Source organism: Tachypleus tridentatus, chromosome 3 (assembly GCF_004210375.1).
Source record: "Tachypleus tridentatus isolate NWPU-2018 chromosome 3, ASM421037v1, whole genome shotgun sequence".
Lineage (NCBI taxonomy): Eukaryota > Metazoa > Arthropoda > Merostomata > Xiphosura > Limulidae > Tachypleus > Tachypleus tridentatus.
The window spans coordinates 16,233,226-16,257,528 of NC_134827.1; the positions used below are offsets into that span (position 1 = coordinate 16,233,226).

Genomic DNA, 24,303 nt, shown 5'->3' on the forward strand with positions numbered 1-24,303 from the left:
TTGGGTTTCTTAATTCCAGTAATTCTCAACTATGTGGCTTTTATTTACAAGGTTTCTCTGAAGAGTGTTATAACATCATCAAACCTACTTTTAAATTTAACACTTCTCTCCATTACTGGATCCATGTCTACAGCCATTTACAAAATATCATTTGCCTTGCATAAAAAATCAGACAGCTTTCACTGTTAGGATGGGTTTAGCAGGTTATGTCTCTTGAGCATCTTCATTACTATCACTGGAGGCTATCAAAACATCAAGTTCTTCATTGCTGGCTTTTGGTAATAAAATTCCCACAATTCAACCACATCCTCATCCCTTATATTATCAATGCTCTCATCTCCAATTTCTTTAGTGAGTCTCATGATATCAGCAACTACATTCTCAACTGCTGGACAGCCCTTGAAATCATTCATGACTTCAGGCCAAAGATGATGCCAGCATGTATTTATGGCCCCTTTCACCCTATCCAAAAACATTTTGGTGATATTGATAGTCCCTAATTTTTTTTAAACTTTCCCAAACTTATATAAGTTTTCAAAAAAAAATCACAGTCTACAGTTTGGGTTGTACAACAGTAGATATTCCTTGTATAATAAGTAAACTTTGAATATCTCTATTACTCCTTGGTCCATCAGTAGCAGGATGGATATGGTATTGGGAGGTAAAAATATTATCTCCACATTAGGATGGCTGAATTGCAGTTACACATGGGTAAGGGTCATGGATAGGAGGATTATCCACAGTTGAAGAATCTTAAATTTGAGATTATTTTGCAACCAATTATTGAATAGCATCCTATTTACACAAGTAGTTTCCATCTGAACACAAAACAACAGGCAATTGTCAGTTATTTTTGCATTTTAATGCAATAGGGTTTACAGAGTGATACACTAAGATGAGCTTGCTTTTAAAGTCACCCAATGAGTTCCTATAAAAAAACAAAGTGAACCTATCCTTAAAGGCCTTAAACCCAGATGCTAACTCCCATTCCTTGGTGATTATGTTCTGTTGCCCATCTCATAAAAGAGACATGTTTCATCTGCATTAAACATCTGTTGAGGGACATATCCTTTTTCCTTGATGAATTCAAGGAATCACAGCTTGAATCATGCAATTGCATTTCTCTCGCCTGACCAAGCTCTACCTTGAAGCTTCATGTTATGCAGGTTGAAACATTGCTTAAATTTGGCAAACAAACCTTTATTTGCATGAAACCCATTGGCATCTGCAGCACTTCCACCCTCACTGTATACTACACATTCACACAAACTACAAGCTTCCAGAAATATAGCTATGCTATCAGTAAGTGCTTTTTTTTTCATTGATCTATGCATTCAACAATTTCTCCATTTTTTTTTTTTTTTCATGAACGGATTCCTCCTAAGCACTTTAGACATCTTAGCATTAATAGGGGCAGAAGTTTTAACATTTGCATGGATTTTATCTTCACTTCTCCTAATGCTATCTAAGGATAATTACAAAAATAATAAAAGATGGAAAAATAAACTAACTACACAGCACTGAACTTAGCCAAATAACTTAAACACACTGTGGGGGATGGAGTGAGGTTCATTTAGCTGGAGACTATTTATATCCTTACAGGTCTCCTTTATTGTGCACATCATAAGATTTTTGTGTCTTACATTCAACATCTTTAAACTATATTTTGTTTATGTTATACCACTTAGTACAGAATAAAATCTTAGTTAATAATCCAAATTTCAATAATATATATGTTTTACGTTCTCAATTCTATAAGACAATATTTCAAAATCCTGAATCCTCAGTGTTAAATATGTGACATGTTTTCTTCTCTTCTCTATTTTATCCATCTTCACACCAGTAACAATAAACTGAAATGTAAATTACTTGCTATAAAATTGTCATTGTCTACACAAACCATAATTTTTATAGCTTTCAGTTTTGTTTGGTTACAGAACTATTAAACAGAAAATGAGATCCTTCCTGCCACAACAATCTGTTACAATCAATCTTTCAGAAAGTCAATGCTTGCATCTATCAAATCACCTATTATATTTTGTTGTGTTCTGAATAGAGAAATGTCAGTTTCACAGTTTATTCCCATGGAAATGTTAATGACTAGCTTCGATGAACTTGCAACAGCTTTTGTCTGACAGTTAGAAAGTCAGGAAAATTTTGAGAGTTAGGGGAAATTGTCTACTTTTTACATGTTATTTATTAGTCTATGTTCTATAGTGCATTATTTAATTATAAAATGTAATTATAAATAGATGTATACTGTTATGACCTTAAAGCTACTTCTGAAGTCATCCTAGAAAGAAAAAAAGAAGAGATAATTAACATTCTTTTTTTTGGTTATGAGGTCAGTTAAATTGACTGATTGTATACAGAAACAGAATACAGAAAATAACAAACAAGATGTAAAGTTTTACAGAAAAACATTTGAAATGTATTTAGGTAGGTTTAAAGATTACACAAAAAAATTGTGCAATTTTTGAGACTTTTAACATATAAATTACTCTGCATGCTAACATTTCTTAACAAATACTCAATATATTCATGTACAAATCTGTTGTAATTTATTACAAAAAAAACTTTACTAAAAATGTATTTTTTGCATGTGAAAGATTTACAATATAAACTAAAAGACTGACAAATTTTATGAAGATATACACACTATACTGAAAGTTAGATGTATTAAATCTACAAAGACTTTAAATGAGTACAAAAAAGATGTGGTCAATCAAACTGACCAAGCCCATGTTGAGAGAGTTCTAATGATCTAGAGCACTTGTATTTCTGTGTTGGGCAAACCATGCATAATTGAATTTTCTGTGTTCATCAGATAATTGGTTGCTTTTATTTTTGCATACGTAAGCAAATTAGTGTTGGATGAACCCACAATGTAGGAATGTTTACTATATTTAAAACCTCCTAAACACTTTTTTTTTCAGAGAAGATATATATTTTATCTGTATTTCATATAACTCTATACAAGATTGGTCAATTTGGCCAGCCTCATAATTTTTCTAAAAATAAATTAAGAAATAATTTTAATTTAGCTCTTATCTTTCTGGGATGAATGCAAATTGCAGCAGAAAACCACATTTATTTATACTAAATAGCATAAAGACAGTAAAAGTATAATTCTAATTATACGTAATTTTACTGTCTTTTGAACTGTGTCTAACTAATAATCCTTCTACACAAGTTGCAAATCACTTGGCAAACATGTAGCTCATATTACTCTATCAAATTACACAATACAAGCTACTTGAGAGCATACCTCATGAATATCTTATTTATTTTTATTGTTCTTTATCTCATTTAAGCTAACCTAATACACTTCTAACTTTTACATTTATTACTTTTATAATAATAAATAGATAATATGCAGGAAAAACAAGAAATATATTTATGTAGCTTTTGTTTGCTGTTGCTTGTCAATGAGTGCCTTACTTTTTATAATAATGGTAATACCAAAGTGAATAATTTTTTTAATTTAATTAAATACTGTACATAAAAACACAGAATCATACGTAGGAAGCAGACAATTTCTATAACTACATAATTTTTCTGTTTTTTTTTAACTATGTAATAAGTAATATTAAAAATTCAGCTAGGCTCTTCAATGCATTTCCTGTGGGAGTTAATTTTGAACTGGAAGCAGAATAGATAATTCTCTGTATGGAAAACGTAATATAATAAATACTTCATTTGATAGCTTAAAATCTTGGCTTTCTATTGATTATAAATAACCAGCAGAAATGTTGTCCTATGGGCAGTTATTTGTGCTAATAATTACTAATTGTAGCATTCATACTTCATTGATTGAAAAAGTTCTAGAGAAAGTGAGCACTTTCTGAAAAATAATTTTTTTTCTGGGAAGTCCTGTATGTGAAAAATGTTTAGATTGTGTTCTTTAATGATACACAACTCTCTCCCAGCAAAATGATTCAATATATATAACTCAAATTTTCAGAAAGTTTACTAACATAAAATGTTTTTATATATTTAAAGTAGTAACATTTGTTGAAAAAAACAATAGGATGTTTTAAGAACTCCAGTTTCTCAGTACTACATTTACAAATTTCATCAATAAAGATACAATCAAACCCTCACGTACAGTCCCAGTGAATGATGTGTTCTTGTTGGGAGGAGAGTACTTTATATAAACTTGTATTATATTGTAAACAAATGGTGTTGCACATATAGCAGTAAGTTTTATAACCTGCTTGAATCTTGAATACCCCTTATGTAAGTTTTATGAATTTTTGTTTGTGGCAACATTCAACAGATGGCAAAGAAGTTCTGGTTACATGACATACACGTAATGTTCATTATTGTAAGATACAACATTAGACTTCAAAGAAAACTATTATCAATTTATGAAAGAGATGACATGACAAGTTGGTGTACTTTGCCTAAATAATAATTTTTTTTTTTAAAGTAACTTGAGATTTATTAGTATTATAATTTGATTTATGAGCTACATTTTTGTGCTAAAGTTACTGATATACATTGACAATAAAGAAGTTTAATTAAGTTCTAAATGTAACTTTGTAAAAGATTGTAATGTATATTTTGACTTACCTGATGTGGAATGGTTGATGGATGACAAACATGACAGATGATGATGGCAGGCCTATTGAACTCCAAACATCTTGAAAATATTAATATGCACAGACTACCTACCTCTCTGGAGATTAAACACCAGAAAAGGCTAAGCTGTACACTGGTGCATTGTACCTGAATAAAGGCATCCATGAACAGATGTAGATCTGAATGAAGTGGAGGTAAAAAGGATGCACAGGAATGATAGAGCCACAACAAGAAGAAGAGGTAAAGACATAAAGGTGAACAAGTGAAATAAGTCAGTGTATTACTGATCTGTCAGAATCAACTGAAAAAACACAAAAGGACAGAACCAGAGGCATAAAGGGCTTGAGAGTTTCTGGATTCACCAATAGAGACACCATCTCTCATACAGGAATAGGAGATACAAGAGCTTTGATAACCAGAAGCTCCATCTATTAGTGAAATAATGGAGGTTAATCCTGTTTATCAAATAACTGATAAAGATCTCAAATGAATCAGAAACTGAGTTTGAGTTAATACTGACTTCAAAAACTTGACCAGCCAATTCAGATAAGCAGACTCTTGAAGAAGGAAAATTGCAGCAGAGGATGTCTCCTAGAACAGGACCAAGAGGAATCAATTGTCAATACAGTAATCAAAATTCATATTTAATAAGAACAGTCTCAGTGCAAAGCTACTCAGAATGCAGTTGATAATATACAGAGTTGTAGCTAGCCCTAAGAGAAAGACTGAGAAATCCAACTTCCATAAACAAAACAAAGAATAATGAGTGTCTGGATGAAATATAATGTGGAGAAAAGCATTTGAAACATCATCAAAGGTAATTCACGATACAGGTTTAATGCTATTGCAATAAGTTTGTCCCTGAATCAGCAAAAACAACTAGAGTAAAAGAAAGTATGTTACACACTTTAGATATTATGAAGGACAAAGGTGGGGTTATCTGATCCTTGTCAGGGATAGAAAAACCAGGAGCAAAGGTCTCCTGTGGGAAAAGATGTTAAAAATCATCCAAAGATGTGGCAGGCTTAACAGAAGTCACAGAAGGAGGAGGCAGTTAGTTCTGGGCTTGAGACAAATAATGCAGGATAGAATCAGTCACTTGATATATGATAAATGTGACACTCAATATCAGAGTACCTCCAATTGCTATTGAGTAACAATAAGATGACTCCTACTGAGGAGTGTATGGACCTTGGGAAACTTCAGAATCATGGATATGAGAATCCATGGCCTGTTGGGTAAAAAAAATTGGTAAATATTTTTTTTGGTAAATTTCTATCTGTTAGAATAAATATAATTCATATCAGAAAAATAGATCTTGTGTGAGATAGTTTACTTTAAAATAAAGCCACAAAGCAAATGATACTTTGTTTATTCTTATGAAAAAATAACATTTAAATGGTATATTACTGGGAAAAGAATGAGCTCTTATTTTAATTTTACACTGTGTCCAAGAGGAGTATTGTACAAGGAGGCTGTGTTACCCTCCAAATTGTTGGAGAGATGCAAACTCTTTCAGCTGGGCACATGTGCAAAAGATTTTTCAGAATTAGTACTGAGGCATCTGATAATTGTTCTGTACCACTCATTAAAATTTTCTTTTTGATGCTAGGCCCGGCATGACCAGGTGGGTTAAGGCGTGCGACTCATAATCTGAGGGTCGCAGGTTTGCATCCCCGTCACACCAGACATGCTCGCCTATTCAGTCGTGGGGGTGTTATAATGTGACGGTCAATCCCACTATTCGTTGGTAAAAGAGTAGCCCAAGAGTTGGTGGTGGGTGGTGATGACTAGCTGCCTTCCCTCTAGTCTTACACTGCTAAATTAGGGATGGCTAGCGCAGATAGCCCTCGAGTAGCTTTGTGCAAATTTCAAAAACAAACAAAAACAATTTTTGATGCTTTTTTTTGTTACACAACATTACTAGTTTACTTTTGCAGTAATAACAGTTAAACTAGGCATTACAAAACACATAATAATCCTTGAAAAACGAAATTTGATTTTGCTTATGACATAACTTGTGTTGAAACTGCATTCTCACCTTGAGTCTTTCTTTCCTGGCTTTTCTCTTCTCTTTTTTCTTCTCAGTTAGCTTTACTAATTTTTCTCTTTCAATTTCTTCATATAAGGGACTAGGAATCTTTTGTATAAATGATTTAAAATGTTACACATTTTAAAATTGACTAGCCAATAAATAATTCAGCAGTACTTGTTCGTGTGCATGCACAATGTAAAGATAAGACAATGAAGAATTTATTTTATAAGAACTAATATATATATATCAAATCAAGAAAAATACTCTTCATTTCTCAGTGGAAAGGTTTGTAAAAATACTGGAAAATAAATCAGATTATCTGAATTAAAACATTTTTTTTTTCTTTGAAGAAATTATCTAGAGGTGAATTTTTCAATTTAATGTTTTTGCAGCTATCACAAGTATTGTCAGATGTATTAATGAAATAATTTAATTATACATAAAGTAAGCCTTTTGGTATTAAAAAGAAAAAAAGATCCCAGACTGGACAAACAAGGTCATGATGAAAAAGTTCTTCAAACACTAACAGAAAAGTATAACGAAAATCAATGATGAAGCTACATTAATCTAGTCAGTTACTGATAAATAGTCTGTCTATAGGTTAATTGGAACTGGGTTATGAGCACAGGAGGAGGAGGTGGAGGTCATGGATGGTATTTGCCCCAAAATTCTGGCTCCAATAGTTTTTTTGGTAAATATTTGAACAAAAGCTCCATACAAATCTATAAAACTTTTACATTTGCAAATTGATTATGCCTTTTCAGAAAATCTATTACCCACAAGCGACATTTTCACTTGCACCTTTTGAAATGAAGCTGCTATGCCTATAAGTACTAGTTAAATATTCTGTTATTATACCAAATGCAATATAGTTGAAAATTTTATAAAGACAAAGGAAAAGATCAAGTAGTAACCATAAAATAGTTAATTAAACTACCACCATTATATAAATGATAAGAAAATATTAGTATGATTAAAGCACCTATATTTGAAATTTCTTACAGATCCCTGAAATAACTACAAATCACTGTAAGATCTTTGGTCTAGAGATAGTAAAATTGTTCTTAAATTTGAGTAAGCTTAGTATAATATGAGTTCCATAATTTTTCTTTACAACCTTAAGCTTATTAAATGTTAAAACCATTTTCACATATTACATGTTAATTGAACCTTTGAAAAAATATAAAAACAAAACTTTCCCTACTACTTTGTATTTACTGGTTTTGAAAAATAAGAGCACAATCACCTTTGAATAATTCAAAATCAAATTATCTAAAACACATTTAACTGGAAATTGTGTTTATATTTTTGAGAAAATAGCGCAGTTAATGCAAAATGTTTTCAGAAGAAACATTTATCATTGGGATATCTTATAAGAAACATGTCTGAAATGTTACACAGAATACACATATATATGTAGATTTTAAAAATAAATATTCAAGTAGATATATTAATTAATATGCTACATCTAAATTCAAATGTAGTATAAATGTCTCTAACATGGTAATATCTTATCTGCTAGTTACAGCACCACAAAATGTTTAAATCTAAATGTAGTATAATTGTCTCTAACATGGTAATATCTTATCTGCTAGTTACAGCACCACAAAATGTTTAAATCTAAATGTAGTATAATTGTCTCTAACATGGTAATATCTTATCTGCTAGTTACAGCACCACAAAATGTTTAAATCTAAATGTAGTATAATTGTCTCTAACATGGTAATATCTTATCTGCTAGTTACAGCACCACAAAATGTTTAAATCTAAATGTAGTATAATTGTCTCTAACATGGTAATATCTTATCTGCTAGTTACAGCACCACAAAATGTTTAAATCTAAATGTAGTATAATTGTCTCTAACATGGTAATATCTTATCTGCTAGTTACAGCACCACAAAATGTTTAAATCTAAATGTAGTATAATTGTCTCTAACATGGTAATATCTTATCTGCTAGTTACAGCACCACAAAATGTTTAAATCTAAATGTAGTATAATTGTTTCTAACATGGTAATATCTTATCTGCTAGTTACAGCACCACAAAATGTTTAAATCTAAATGCAGTATAATTTGCCATAGGTGTTTATTTTAACCCTTTTGCTGTGGCTCAGCACAATATACACAAGTTCATCCACAGTATTCTACACATTTGCACACGTTAAGTATTTGAAATACAACTTTTGATGCAGTTTGTGTAGCTTCACAAAGTTTGGTAGATTTTGGTATAGATTACAAGTATTTTGAAGTTTAAAAAAACCAGATTTGTTAAAGAAATATTTTTACTAAAAATTTGTTTCTGAAAATAGAATCAATTTTGTAACTTGTCTGAGTGCAAAGTAATTTCAAGTTATGATTAAAAAAAACTATTTTTCATTCCAGAAATCTCAAATATTATTTGTTTAATCTCTAAAACCTCTTAAATACATTTCAAACATTAAGACTTTATATTTTATTGGGGCCTGGCATGGGCAGGTGGGTTAAGGCATTCGACTCGTAATCTGAGGGTCACGGGTTCAAATCCCCATCACACCAAACATACTCGCCCTTTCAGCTGTGGGGGTGTTATAATGTGACAGTCAATCCCACTATTTGTTAGTAAAAGAGTAGCCCAAGAGTTGGCAATGGGTGATGATGACTAGCTGCCTTCCCTCAGCACCACACTGCTTAATTCCCTCTTACACTGCTAAATTAGGGACGGCTAGTGCAGATAGCCCTTGTGTAGCTTTGCATGAAATTCAAAAACAAACAATTATATTTTATTTTCTATACTCTTAACTATGTGGGGTCTATCACTTGACCAACCTCACACTATCACTATCACTGTGACCATAACTATCACAAAAAATTAAGAAATAAAAATAAATCATGCATTTTTCACACTAGAATGATTATATAACATGATAATACAAATGTTTAACCTTATAACCTTTTATATTTACATATATATTTATTATCTTTTTTATTATATTAACCTCCCAGTCATGTATAGCTAACATTACGTAACTTGCATTAGTGCAGTGTGCATACAGTCATGTTAGATATCCAGTAATATAAAACTAAACTTTAGTCTTCCCTGTGTTTTAGTGGACTAGTATTTTATAATATATAGTCACATTTCAATTATTATACATTATGTATATACATACGTATGTAGATTATTGCTACTTAGAAATAAATTCTTAAACTTATTTTTCTTAAAATAAAGAACAATAAATCAAGAAGTAAAACAAACAATTATCTCTTCTCACTATGACCTTTGTACTCGGTTGTTGCTGAATATAGGTTGCTAAGCCTTTTAAAATTTCTCATGTGGAGGATATCAAACATTTTTTTTTTTTAGGTTTTATATATACAGTTGAATTATCAAAAAAAAACATACCACAGAATTCCACTATACTTTAGTAAGCTTAGTAACTAAGGTGTATTTAGATTTAAAAAATATGCAACTTTAAGCAGACTAAAGACAAAACCTACCTCCCTGAAATCTCAGAGAAAAAAATATGGTAGTCTTTCACAGATTAAAGATGGCTGAGAAAACCACTCTGGGGACATTCTAAACTGTTGGTTGGTTATTCAGATGTCATATATCAAACTAAGTGCATATAAGGGACTGTTTTAAAAATGGAAATAAGTGAAAAGGGCTACTGTCTTTGATTCAGTACACAAGTCATATCTCAGTGAACTAAAAAGATACAAGGTTCTTATTTTATATTTAAAGCTTGTCAATATTAGTAATTTGAGTTTCAAATTTGTATGAAACTACACACCTAGTATTTTGATATCAAAAAGATCTAATTTTAAACAGTGCTGCATTTAACATACCATGTGACTCACTAAAATCTGTTTTTAGATGTGTTCTTTTAATATTTACTTTTAAATTAAAAAATTAACTCATACATAATACTAAAGTTGGAATTATAATATACAATTTGTTTTCAATCCTATTGACATAAACTCAATATAATTTTAAGTGCAAGTCAACAAACGCGATAACAAGGCCTTTGACTTGACTCACGACCTGCCGTGAAACGGTTAAACAGTATGGATGAAACTATTTGAAACATGTTATACACTGCAACTTCTGGGAATGTCTTCACTGAGATGTTTCACAAATTAGATCAAATTGAGATGTATAATGATAGTGCCTAGCAAGTATGTACAGTATTATAACACAACATGCTTTGTCTGCTAAAAATACTCACCTGGGACTTGTCATAATTGTATTTGTCTGGAAAGTTGCCCATAAACCTTCGAAACTCATTTCTAGTTTCTTTATCTTTTGCCATTAAGTAAGGGGTTTTTCCAAATTTATCTCTTTAAAAAAAAGAAACAATAATACAATTAGTTTTGGCATATTTATGAGTGCTTACAGATTATAAATAACCACTCTTTGCAACAGTACATCATAGTTGTAACATAAAATTAATTTACAAACACTTATAATATTATATCTTTCTCATTTATTATTCATTGATTATAAATAAAACAGTGAAAATTCTTAGCATAGAAAACAAAAGTTCAAGAATAAAGGAATTATAAAAAGTTACAAACAACATAAAACAAGCTCATACTGTGAACTGACATAAGGGAATAGATTTAGACCTAATGTACATTAAAATCAATATCAGCTTGATAAACTGACTTTAATCAAAAGAACTACATACACAGTAAGCTAGTTGTCTGGCCTCTGCAAAGTATGCCTCTGACCAAAGCAGTACAAGAACACCACTACACAGACAATTACTTACAAACTAATGAAATAATAATAAGCTATAAAATTAAATAAAAAACATTAATAACTATAAAACTCTAAACAATAAGACCTTACTAAAACTAAGCCTAATTAGTGGAACACTTTCCTAGAGTTTAGGCATATTCACACTTTGAAAACAAGGCATAAAATAATAAACAACTGCACAAATAAGTATGGTAAGAGTCCTCCAACATTGAATTTTTGACTCTTTAAACTCAATGCCTTTCATGATAGTGTAACCTTCAAATAAGAATTTAAGTTTATGATATTTATGCAAAAACTAAAGAAATATAACCAAATATTTTTTAATATGTGCCACCAACTGTAGAAAACGTTAAAAGACAATTTTTATAGTGACACTGTAACTTAGTTTTAGAAAATATACATAATGGCATTTTTATCTTACAAAAAATCATTTTAAATTAAGTGATGTTTTCCACTGTTTGGAAGATAACACTTCAAGTCAAAATCTCACGCTCCAATTTTAACTAATTTTGCTTTGTTTGTAGTTTACTAGGTTCTAAATGGTTTAACTATTTGCTACACTTTTACTTAACAGAAGGTGTAAATTATTCAACTTAAATGATAAATTTATTTCAACTAACAATTAGAAGCAAACATGCTAACTGGCTCCTGATAATTTCTGTCTTACTTTGTATTTGGATCAGCACCATTTTCCATCAACAATCTAACTACTTCTCTCTGACCTTCCTTGGCAGCAACATGCAGTAAAGTTGACCCTGTGTCACTGATTGGTTCATTTAATATAGTAAGATTAACAGGAGGAGTAGGGTCACTTTCAGACCCAGAGAAAGACCGTGACTGACTTCTACGACGGTGGAAACGAGATTTTGGAGAAAGAGAAACTTCGCCATGTGATAAAGATGATTTCTTTACACAAACGTTTTCACAAAATACAGGAAAATAATTTATGTCTTTTGCTTTATTTCTCATATCTTCATCTGTAACTGATCCTCCACTGCTGTGTCGTGAGCGAGTGGACCCCTTGAGTGGACTACTGGCATGAAAAAGTTGAATTTGGCTTATCCTTTCTGGGTTTACTTGACTATCTACAAACTTTGTTACAGTTTCACTATGAGTAACGTTTTCCACTGTTTCAGTGTTTTTCTTTAAAACATGAAGAATAGATGTCAGTTCTGTGACATCACCAGTTTTACAAGCCAAATATAGGGTGTTCCTCATGCAGAACTTTTCCTCATCTGGTGGTTAATCACAGAAGTAAGAATTACAAAAGTAAATAGATATTTATGCAATTAAAAATTTTTATCAAAACTTTTATTACACAAATGTAGTATTTTTTTATAACAAAATAACAAGAGGATAATTTATCATCAACAGCTGCACACACATGTATACATTATTACAAATGTACAAAAACATGATTTTTTAAAAGTTCTAAGTGTAAAGATTATTGATACATACAAACATAAAATTATAAATTTTGCTTCAAAATATAACATAGTGATATTAAATGAGATGTAATATGTAAATGGAGTTAGTTTAAAAGTAGAAACATTTTGGGTGCAGTATATTCAGATTCAAAGCTACAAAACTAATATAAAAGAAGACCAAAAATTTCAAACACATTCTAAAATATTAGTGCAAAATAGCAAATACACGACTTTTACCTACTTTTCAACCCAGTTGTGTTAATACTTATGGTAGTGTAGTAGTATTGGTGGTGTGGACTTAAACTAATGATAACCACTGCATCACATTTTGTACAGTATTTTTTACATATATTGATAAAAAGAAATGTGTAACAAAGTTCAAACTTACACATATTGTTCCAGCAGTTCATATATTAAACACAGGTTAATAACACTTCAAAATAGTTTAGCATGGACAATACAGCTCAGCAGCTTAATATAACATCAAACCCTCATTCAATGTAAATGTATGCTAGAAGAGAATAAATATACCTTACCTAAAGCTTCACTGTGAGGATCTTGCTGCCTTTTAGAAAAACCATCGTCTTTCTTTTTTCCTTTCTTATGCCTATTTCTCTTAGGTTTGTATGTTCCATCAAATTCTTTCAAGTGTGTAGTATCACATATTTCTTCAGTTATTGTAATAACTGCATCTTCCAAGTCTAAAGCTAGGGTATTAGGGGGATCACTCCAAATTTCTGATAAAAATTAATTTGAATTTACATAATTAAAAGTTTTAATTAATATTTAAAATATATAAATGTTAGATTTTTAATCATATGAATTTTTTTATAATGTATCAGTTTTCAATTGGTAAAACCTATTTTTAAATAGTTTTTTTAACCTTAAAATATAAATACTGATTATGTGTCTGCTCCAAATATTTGCATAAAATTATAAAAGGGCAGTCTTAACTGACAGACTAGATGGAGAAAGTAGCAAGCTAACAGTGTTTACCATTAACTCTTCCAGTACTCAAAATTAAATACTGTGGCTTGACTTCCATTCTAAAATATGAAGCACAATTCATATTTGTAATAGATTGCAAAATACAAATTCTGGAATTCATTATCTGACATTCTAACCATTAGACCAATCCCAGCCACAAATAATAAATATATTATAAATATTCAAGCTGATTTTACAAGGGTATATGGGAGATCCTTGCCTATACTGTTATCTTCTTACAACATAGCACACTGCTGTAAGACTAATACCCAATTTGTAGTCTACATGGTAAGTGCAGTACTATATATGATCAAGAATATTTACCAAATTGGATGTTTTCAAAAGCTGCAATTCATGATTTGTATAAGCAAAAAATACCTTATACAAATAACACATTCAAATACCAAACAAAATATCAATAAAGATGATGCTAGATGTATTTAAATTAGTAAGATGCATTCTAAAATATTCACACAATACTAAAATACAATCAAACTTTGGGTGTAGTAGCAGCATTTTATGTGACTTGTACTAAACTGAAAGCATTAAACAGACACTTGTGACTTGTACTAAACTGAAAATATTAAACAGACACTCATTATTCATGATGATGAGAAATCCACTTAAAGTAAAAATATGTTTTACAGACAGCTGGTATGGGTATTAAAACGTTAATTAAAATAAAGTACAGAACAATTTAAGAGAAAGGTTAAACAAAAAACATGAAACTAAGGGGTCAAGAGGAGGATGATACAATGCACATAAACAAACTGTAAAATCCCACTTTGGTAATTGAAAAGGTCATTTCAGCCCAAAAATAAGAAAGGATTTCAGTAGACCTGAGAGAACTGGGGATAAAAAAAACTTATAATATTTAGATTACCTAAAAATAGTGGATAAGGATGCTTTATATAAAAGCCCTATAGATGAAGTAAGACCCTTCCCAAATACCAAGGTTAGAAAATGGCAAATCATAGATACTTTTAGATGAAGAAGGTTTAACTTATTTGAATACACCATTAATGATAAATATTCCATTTCTGTTGATAAACAATTGTGGTTGACCAAAGGAGAGATTTAGTTACGTACAGAGAAACCTCAGAAATTAAACCCTTAAGTTTGGAAAAGGTCCACATAACTTCCAAGAACGGAGATTGAGTTTCTGAACATCTGGTGGGAATGACTAATCGATGTTGGCTCAACAGAATTTTCCAATGTGAAACAGGCAGAGGTGGACATTCCTGCAGATGCAGAAGCAAAAACCAGCTTGAGCTGACCAATTAAGTACAACCAAGAGAACTTGACAGAGAGTAGAATGAAACATAGTCATAACACTGGGCAATAGCCAAATCAGGGAAAATGGCATACAAATGTAAATCTGTCCGATCCTGACTGAATGCATTTACTACACTTTTGAGAATGATGTACTGGAGATCAAAACAACTGCAGTTGAGAATTCTGATGAATTACAAAGGTACTGACCATTGAAGATTCAAACTGAGAGAAAATCCTCTAAAAAAACCTCACAATGCAGCATCTATTGGAAGAATCTAGTTAAGTGATCAGCAGTTAAATTCATCACTTCTGGAACATAACATGCTAAAATGTTGATACCATAGGAATGAGCCAAGTGGAGAAGTTCAAGTCTTGAAAACAAAGGTCTTGAAAATGTGTGCCCTCTTGAACAGACATCTGAGATACAACTTTGAAATTGTCAGGATGATAATTTTTCCTCTCAAAAGAGACAGACTCGAACCAATGCTATGTGTATTGTAAAACGTCCAAGAACATTGATATGGAGGGTAGACTAGTCTACCAACTACCATGGAACTCCTTAGCTTGAAGATAAGCTCCTTATCTGTAGAGACGTGTCTGCTCACAGATGGATCTCATGACAAGGTGATGGAATGAGTCTCCCAATAGTAGCGTAATCCAACCACCACTGCAATCTACAATGTTGGTCTTGAGTAATGAAACAGGATGATCCAAAGGATCTGAATGCATGATCAACTGGTTGCACAGTGACCACTGAATGGATCTCATATGTGCTCATCTCCAAGGAACAAGAATCTCAAGATATGCCCACATACCCAAAATATAGAGAACCGTCTGCTCAGTAGACTTAAATGAGTATTGGAAAACTCACCCAACTGTATGTGATAAAGCATTGGTGAAATAATAGTTTTCTCCAAGCTGATAAGGAAGCTTGCTTTTGTGGCATCTGAAAGGAGAATCTGAAAGTATTGTTCTGATAATTGACAAGATGCAGAAAGAAGGAGCCAGTCATCCACATAATGACGTGTGTACAGGCCCAAGGAATGCAGGTGATGAGAAAAAAACTTAAACAATTCTGCAAAAGACATAAGATGCTGATGCAAGACCAAAAGGAAATGCCTGGAACTGTAATACCTGACCCTTGTGTACAAACCTAAGAAACTTCTAAGAAGATTCTGCTAAGGGAAAGTGGAGATAAACATTGGTAACATTGAACAAGGTCATTCAGAGACAATAGCAAAGTGCTATTGTAGGTTGATAAAAAATTCTATTGTGAAATGAGTAGCAAATTTCCCAGCATGAACAGCAGTATCAGGAGGAGGAGGAAAAACCAAATAGTTACTTGCTATCCTTTCTGCTTACAAGTTGCATGCAATATGAGAGATCCCCAAACCTCACAAACCCAAGTAACCAAAGGGGCTGGAGGTGGTTGGTCAAAATGATCCTCTGTTGAGGCTAACCTAGTAGAAGATGAAGCCAGAAAGAGTGAGCCTAGATTCAATGAATCATGTCACAGACAGTCCTCCCTGGCAGTTGACAAACATCAGATAGAAGAGGTGGAAGACAAGAGATCTGGTTGACCCCTGTAACAGAAACTTTAACTTGGGAATTCATAACCATTACTAAGTTGTTGTTTTTTTCGGTTAAGTAGTGTACAAATATAAACAAAAAAGATAACCATAGAAACATCAACCTCATTCATAATCACAACACTTCTGCTGATAAAAACCCATGTTGTATGCTGTGTTGAGAAAAAAATTATTACATTCTTGGGATGAAGTGCTTATGTACAGTACCTAGGTGGAAGGCATTGAAGTTAGTGGAGAAATTTGCAAATTACAATTTTCTTGAGGCATATGAGTGGGGTATACAAGACTGGAGCAAGTGTTCTCAATGATTAGATGGGAAAAGAGCCCTGGAGATAGAGAAATAGCTATAGTGTCAACAGATGCATGGATTGTACATTTTAGAATGGTCATTTTTGTTCACATAAAAACAACAACAAACAAACCTGATTCATTCTTCTGTAACCACTGGGCTGAAATACAAACTACATATAACTACCATATCTTGAATCACATTTTTATCTGTTTTGTCTTACTTATTGGAATTACTTCATGTGGAACCAAGTAGTTAACTAGATTCTATTACATAATGAAGTAACATATTTTAACTCCACCTAAACAATATAAAAACAGTGTTAATACAAAGGAAAATACCGTGTACCATTTGGTATATAACTGGTGATTTTCTTAATTGCATGATCATCATCTTCTGTCTTGGACTGCATTTCCATAACAAAGCCAACATCACTGCTGTTATCAAAAGGTTTACACATTATGTTTGATGATGTTCCAGTGGAGGGTTGAGAAACTTTCTTAGGCTTGGAAGGACTAATATGAAATTTAGGTGACCTTGGTATTACTGATGTGTCTACAAAATCCTCTTCCATTCCTAAATTTATTAAGATATAGGTAAGTGTTAGAGATCACTACGTAACTGTAATCATGCTGGAAAAATCTGAAGGTTTTGTACTCAAAAGATGTCAAAAAATCATACAGCAGATAATTATTTTGAAAAAAATATTATGCTTATGTACGTAACATCCAACATTGTGTTAAGAAATTTCAATGTTCATAAAATAGTTCCTGCAGAAGAATTCCTACATCCCTAGAGTTGTTTGCTATTTTATACCAAATTAATTTTAGTGTCAGAAAAATGCACAATACTTCCCAGTAAATCAAAACAGAAAATTTTTCCATACTTGTCTAGTGATTGTAGAATTAAATTTAGTCTCTGTGTTTTCTTTACATTGTATCATATATAAAAAATGTAGCTTACTTAATACTAGTTCACACAGAGTTATAGTCAAGGCTTGTTTGTTTTGTTTTAAATTCTGTGCAAAGCTACATGAGGGCTAACTGCACCAGCTGTCCATTATTTAATAGTGTAAGACTAGAGGGAAAGTAGCTAGTCATTACCACCCACTGCTAACTTTTGAGCTACTCTTTTATCAATGAATAATGAGACTGACAAATATATTATAATGTCCTTGTGGCTGAAAGGGCAAGCATGTTTTGTGGGATGGGAAATTGAACCCATGACCCTCACCTTGCGAGTTGAGCACCCTAACCACCTGGTTATGCTGGTTATAATATGCTCAAATTGCAATTCCTTCCTAAGATGAGCAGAAGAAAATGAAATTATATTATTGAGTAAATTTGAGTCTTTTGAACAACTCAAAGTCACCAGAGGCTTATTTCACTGTCACTAAGTTGTTATTTTAGTATGAACTAAAATTAGATCTACATTAAAAAGTTACTTGCTCTACAGGCAATTAAACAAGATTATTTTACTATTATTTAAAGTTAAGTTATATTGCACCAAAAGAAATTAAAAAAAATTATTTTGGTCCATGAATAAATTCTTTTCAGCAAATTCATAAAAAAAAATGATACCTTCTGTTAGTTATACCTGTTATAATAAAAGTTGACATTTGAGATATTCCTGTATTATTTCACCACGTACCATACAGCTTCATAACTTTATTGCGAAATAGCTACCCTGTTCTTCTATTGTTAAACACAAAAATGCTCAATTAAAATATCCATGTTTTGTTCATCACTGGTATCAAAAACCCAATTTTTGGGAATATAAGCTACAAGCAAAAGTATTCATCTCCAGTGATGGATAAAGTTTAAGTTAATCTATCTATCAATTTAGATTATTTCATGACATTGAAAAAACGTTAATTGTGTTTCACTCTTGGTTTTACTCAGAGCCAAAGCTCCAAGCTACTTACACTGCACACCATGAAAAGTAATTGTTCAGCATTTATGTCAGGCTAAGGGCTGCACAACAATGATATACAGTAAATATATGTTTTTATTTTTTATGTCACATTTTGAAATGTGAATCATAATGTGATTAATTCATAACAATTTAGTGAAGAATATCTTGATTGTTTCATGCCTGTATTCCTGTTTATCCAAAAGTGAATTTTGAGCTTTGCTTGCATACACAACCTTTCAAATAGGAGACAGGCAAATTCTTGACCAGACACAATTGTTTGCAATATACATATATATATGATCAGACTTTCCACTGAGCCACTGGAAGGTATGAAATACGTAATTTACTATCTTTGGTTTCGTTTCAGGAACAATATTTTTACTGAATAAGATTTTTAAAGATGACATAAGAATTGATGTATGCAATTTTAATTGATGAAAACAGATTACTAAATATACTCAACAATGGGAAGTTGTTTCTTTTATTTAAACAATTTCTGTTTGCTAATGCAGAAATGTGTTCCTCAGATGCTAGACATGGTGCTATAGGCAACATGTTTAGAACCTAGATATTTAGTTAACAGCCAACTACCAACTACTTGACAGTGCCTTCTGTAAAGGACAGATTTAAAGGTGGAGAATTATATCACAGCACTTTCCAAAATAGATTTGTGAAGATGATTTATCATAAACATTTAAAAGAAAAGGATGCAATATTGCAGAGATTATAATGTTAAAAGTTATTCAAAAGTGTTTATTATAGTAATGAATTGCAAAACCACACCTGAAACCAATTCAAAGCAATAGCCTCATCTGTCAAATGAAGAAATGGTTAGAAAAGAGAGCCCCTCCAATTCAAAATTCATTGCAAATAAAACTGGGCATATCTCCTTTAACTGTTAGCAAGAAAATAAATATGGATAAGTAGTGGAAGAACTCAGATGCCAAAAGTTTAAGTTATAACTCAAAAACTAATTAACAGTTTTATAGAAAGAAGCTGAAATTTCTCAGAAATCCTATACAACCACATATCTCTCAAGTCTTCCATTGCAGCTCCAAATAAGATTTTGTGACTTTGACCAACTTAAATGTGGTCTTGGAAACCATGGATCACTTACAGTGTATAGACTGAGGAAAGTTTATAAGAGACATGTACTCTTAAAAAACGCTTATTACAAAGAAAAGTGTGGTTTCAGGAAACTGCGTGCGTCAATGACCATAAGAATAAGCATGGTCACTGGTGAAGGATGTAATTTCAAGCACAGCACAGAACCTTGGTCACTACTCTTGTAAAGTGCACTAACCTCAGTATTACTGTCCTAAAGTTGGTCATAATAAGTTGGTTGGACAGATTGTAAATAATCATTAAAACCTTAATATTTAATAAATAATTCAGTACCTAAAGTATTATTTAAGAGAAATATCAAATTACTTTTATACTCTCATATTAACATTATTTATTGTACAATTAGTTAATTCTAGAGTGATAAACATATATGATCTTGGGTTTACAATATGTAAAGATAGTGAAATTATTATGTGCATATTGATGTATACAAGACATATCAATACTTGTAATAAATAATGCACTAACATCAAATTTGTTATTTTTCTTTAGTTGAACACTTAGTGTTTCTCTTTACAAAGTTTGTTAAGGAACAATCCACTAAAGCACAGAACTGTGAACAGTACAAAGATTTGATTCATTTAAATAATAAATTGAAGCTATGTATTTTAAGTTACAGCATTTTGGAAGAATGCTCCTAACTAATTTATAAAATGAAATGTTGCATGATAAAGAATACTAATAAATCTGGTGTTATGAGGTCATTTATTACTGGTACTGAAATTATTGTCATTTGAAATGGGCCTTCAAAAACTACATGTACAGGATTCAGCCTCAAGTCTGCCAGACATTTATATGTGAAATGGAATTGTTCTTTTTCCTAGATGCTACTTTAAGAAAATCAGTAGGAATGAAAAGGTAAGTGTAAAGAAAAATTAAATATAATCTAATTTTTTAATCCTTACCAAAACATTCTAAAGTAGCTAGAATCCTGTGAATGCGTTGGACTTCACTGAATGTTGCTCGGCGAGTAGGAAAAGGGATGGTGCGAAGACGTGGATCACTTTTCTTAAAGGGTGGGTTTTTGCTTCCAAACAAAGTAACACGATTAAAGCTGGGAGCCCTATAAAATATTCTATCACAGGTTTGCACCTGATCTGACCAGGAATTCAGTAGTGCTTGGATATCCTGTAACAATTAAAATAATAAAAGGTGAATAATGCTTATCAAAAGTTTATAATCTTGAGCTTTTTTGTAAATGGTCAGTCCAGAAGTTCAATGGCTTTTGTATGTTTTGAAAGAGTGGACAAAATTGGATACAATTTAATTATAAAAATTATAAACTTAAGACAGCTGAAGTCCATCAGACCAAAGACTTATTAACAGAAATGTAACCCATAAAACTTACTATAAAAAATCACTATAATTAAAAAAATGAACAGTCTAAATAAATTCTGTTTTGAAATTTTAAAGTACATCAAATAAAATTTGGAAGTTTACACTTTTTTGCAATACCTTAAAAACTAAGAATAAATTTTGAGATTTAAACATTACAATTCATAATTTTCTATTTATACAAGTACTTTATTGCAAAGTTGAACAGAAATAATTACATTTAAATCAAAAGACTGACAAAGAATAGGCATTGTTACTAATTTCATTTTACAACAGGTCAATCAATGTATACACCTTTGTTTTTACTGTTAGTTTACATATTTTTACTTGTATATTTGTTACCAGTATTTCTTATGACATTTAATATATTTCATAAACCATTATTTTCAGTAATTCACATGTGTATGCACTGTTAGTTAACACCATTCATACTTCTAGTATAATTGTGTTCATACTTTAGGTTTTATGAGGTTCTCTAATCCTGAATGAACAGTGTTAGCAGACCAAAATTTTCATATTTTTGAAAAAAAAATCAAAAAAAATCAGATTTTTAAAAGGATTCAGTATTTGCTTTTCTTAAGTAAAGCTTGAATCTAGAGTACTGGATGAGTATTTCAGCCAGCTGTTAACATTTGTTTTATTAATTAACATTTGAAATCGTGAAGAACTAGGCCTGAATGTTGAACCTAACAAACTGACAACGATTATAGTTATAACTGAAAAAGCTTTAAACCTGTAGTAATTGTTATAACAGTTAATTCTGTATAAGCCACGAGGAAAATACACTATAAAACAATAGACACTAGGACCTCATATTTTTAAGTTTTAAACTTGCTTCCCTTAAAATGTTTTTTTTTTAAATTTATGAGTATAATTTGTTGAAACATGCCAAACAATTTGTCCTCTAAATTTCTTGTTTATAAAATCTTGTGAGCAAATTAAGACACAATGGACCATCAAACCAAGTGCCCACTTAATAATATATTTCATACAATTAAAAAGAATTTCTTTACAAAAGTCTGAATGGATACACAGTTTTATGAGCTAGGTATTTTCCAAACATAAAGATCTATTTTTTTTTTTTGGGGGGGGTTGTTTGTTTTTGTAATAAAATCAAGTATTATAACATATTTAGCTCAAATGATCCACTAAAATTATTTATAATAATCAAGTATTGTTTTCCTCACACATAAAAATGAGATTTATGAAACTTTTGCAATGTGATCGTGGCTATTATTTAACGTTAACAAATTAAAAACTATTAAAAAAAATGTTTTGTATGATAAAAATACCTGCACACTTTAATAATAGCTGGATATTTAAAAAAAAAAAAAAATACGGACACCAACATGTGAATTTCATTTTGTTACAAGTCTGATAATTTCAAAATTATATGTAACAACTATATGGGTCTTGTTTGATATGTATTTGGTGTTTTGAAACACAACATGTAAATGTAAAGGTTGCATTTTATAAAGTCAGATGAGCACTTAATTTGTTGCACACCTCATAACAATTATTGTACAATTAGCTGATAGTAATAAATACAGGAACAATTTTGAAACCAAGGATAATGAACATCACAGAACCTGAATGTTTCACATAATGTACGTATGTGCTCAAAATCTGAAGTTGCAATAGTGCTTTTTTTGGTTTTTTTTACAAACGTACTTCCTCACCTGTATATTTTTTTACAAACGTACTTGCTCACCTGTATAATAGCCATTTCATTGTGGCGACGTAAACTGGCTCCTGCAGATTTCGGTTGGATTCCTTGTCTTGAGTCCTTGGAACCCTGTGAGCCTCCTTGCTTGGCTCGTACTGTGTATCGATGAAAAGTCTTATGACAAACAACTTCTGTACTGTAAAAGACATCTTACAATTTTATTCTTCAACAATGGGTATGAATGATATCACTATTAAAAGCATAGTCATAATAATTTATTTCACTTTTAATCAAATTGTGTGTTTATGAATGGAAACACTGTATTTGGTAACTTGATGTAGTTCTAGGACCTTGAAATATACAGTGAGCCAGAATTTAACTACAGAGTGAAAATATATCACATAATGTACAATTGTAGGTGATAAGCTGAGCATCTTGAACATCTTTTGAAATGTATATAACAACAGATTTTTCTTAAATAATTCATAATTATCAGATATAAAAGTACATATACATGCATTAACAATTAATATAAAAAAAAATCATGTTTTGATTTCAATCACTTTAGATAACACTATTGTATGAACCATCTTTTCTTGAAGTTACTGTAAATATCTGTTTGGAATATACAAAACTTTATGAAATTTTCACCAGCTTACTGTACCAAAAACGTAGAATATTCTTATGAACCTCATTTTTGTGAAAGCGGCTTTTTAGTAACACAAGTTTTCTACAAGACTTCTTTTTTGTGCCAGTTTCTAATGGTTATAACCCTAATTTTCATAATGGGTTTTTAATGAAATGTGAATACATTCCTCAATACAGGAACTTCAGTAAATATAATTTATCTTCCATTTACCAAAAAAGATTCCTCCTTGAACAAATATTGATATATGTGATAGATAATAGTTTGAGAGGCTTCACCAAACTTCTCCATAATCATGTGCTTTATTTCATGAACAGATTTATGACATTCTCTTGTTTTACATTTGTGTTATTAGCTTATGCAATACAAAATCTCAAAGAAAAAAATCTGTAAACCAAATAAAAGAATGAAACATACTAAGATGTTTAGTTAAGCCTACTTCATACTTAAATAAAACAAAATGATCACATGATAAATCTATACCAATGACTTTTACAATATAGTTTCCTAATTCTTGATCAAGGTAAGTAACTAACACTGAAAAGTGAAGAATTACAACCGTAATAGATTTGATATCATTTTAATATTTTTGTTTGTTTTAATATATTTAGAAATGTATGTAACTTGTATTATTAAATGTTTATTGCATAAATACTTTCTGTTCTTCAAATCTGTAGAAGAATCTTAAG

At 31.1% G+C, this 24,303-nt stretch overlaps 1 protein-coding gene across 6 annotated transcripts in view; it reads right to left on the reverse strand.

The window, feature by feature from the left end:
- Positions 1-24,303, reverse strand: part of LOC143246426 (tRNA endonuclease ANKZF1-like) — a 48,464-nt gene that overhangs the window by 11,460 nt on the left and 12,701 nt on the right. For 4 of the 6 annotated variants that reach the window (XM_076493121.1, XM_076493120.1, XM_076493122.1 and 1 more), the window contains 7 exons: positions 23,014-23,164; positions 20,873-21,095; positions 17,277-17,504; positions 13,325-13,525; positions 12,029-12,596; positions 10,826-10,937; positions 6,626-6,724 (listed from right to left, as the gene is read on the reverse strand). In XM_076493121.1, coding sequence (XP_076349236.1) covers positions 6,626-6,724; positions 10,826-10,937; positions 12,029-12,596; positions 13,325-13,525; positions 17,277-17,504; positions 20,873-21,095; positions 23,014-23,164 — 1,582 coding nt within the window. The remainder of the gene's footprint in view (positions 1-6,625; positions 6,725-10,825; positions 10,938-12,028; positions 12,597-13,324; positions 13,526-17,276; positions 17,505-20,872; positions 21,096-23,013; positions 23,165-24,303) is intronic. The other 2 variants (XM_076493124.1, XM_076493123.1) reach the window with 1 other exon arrangement.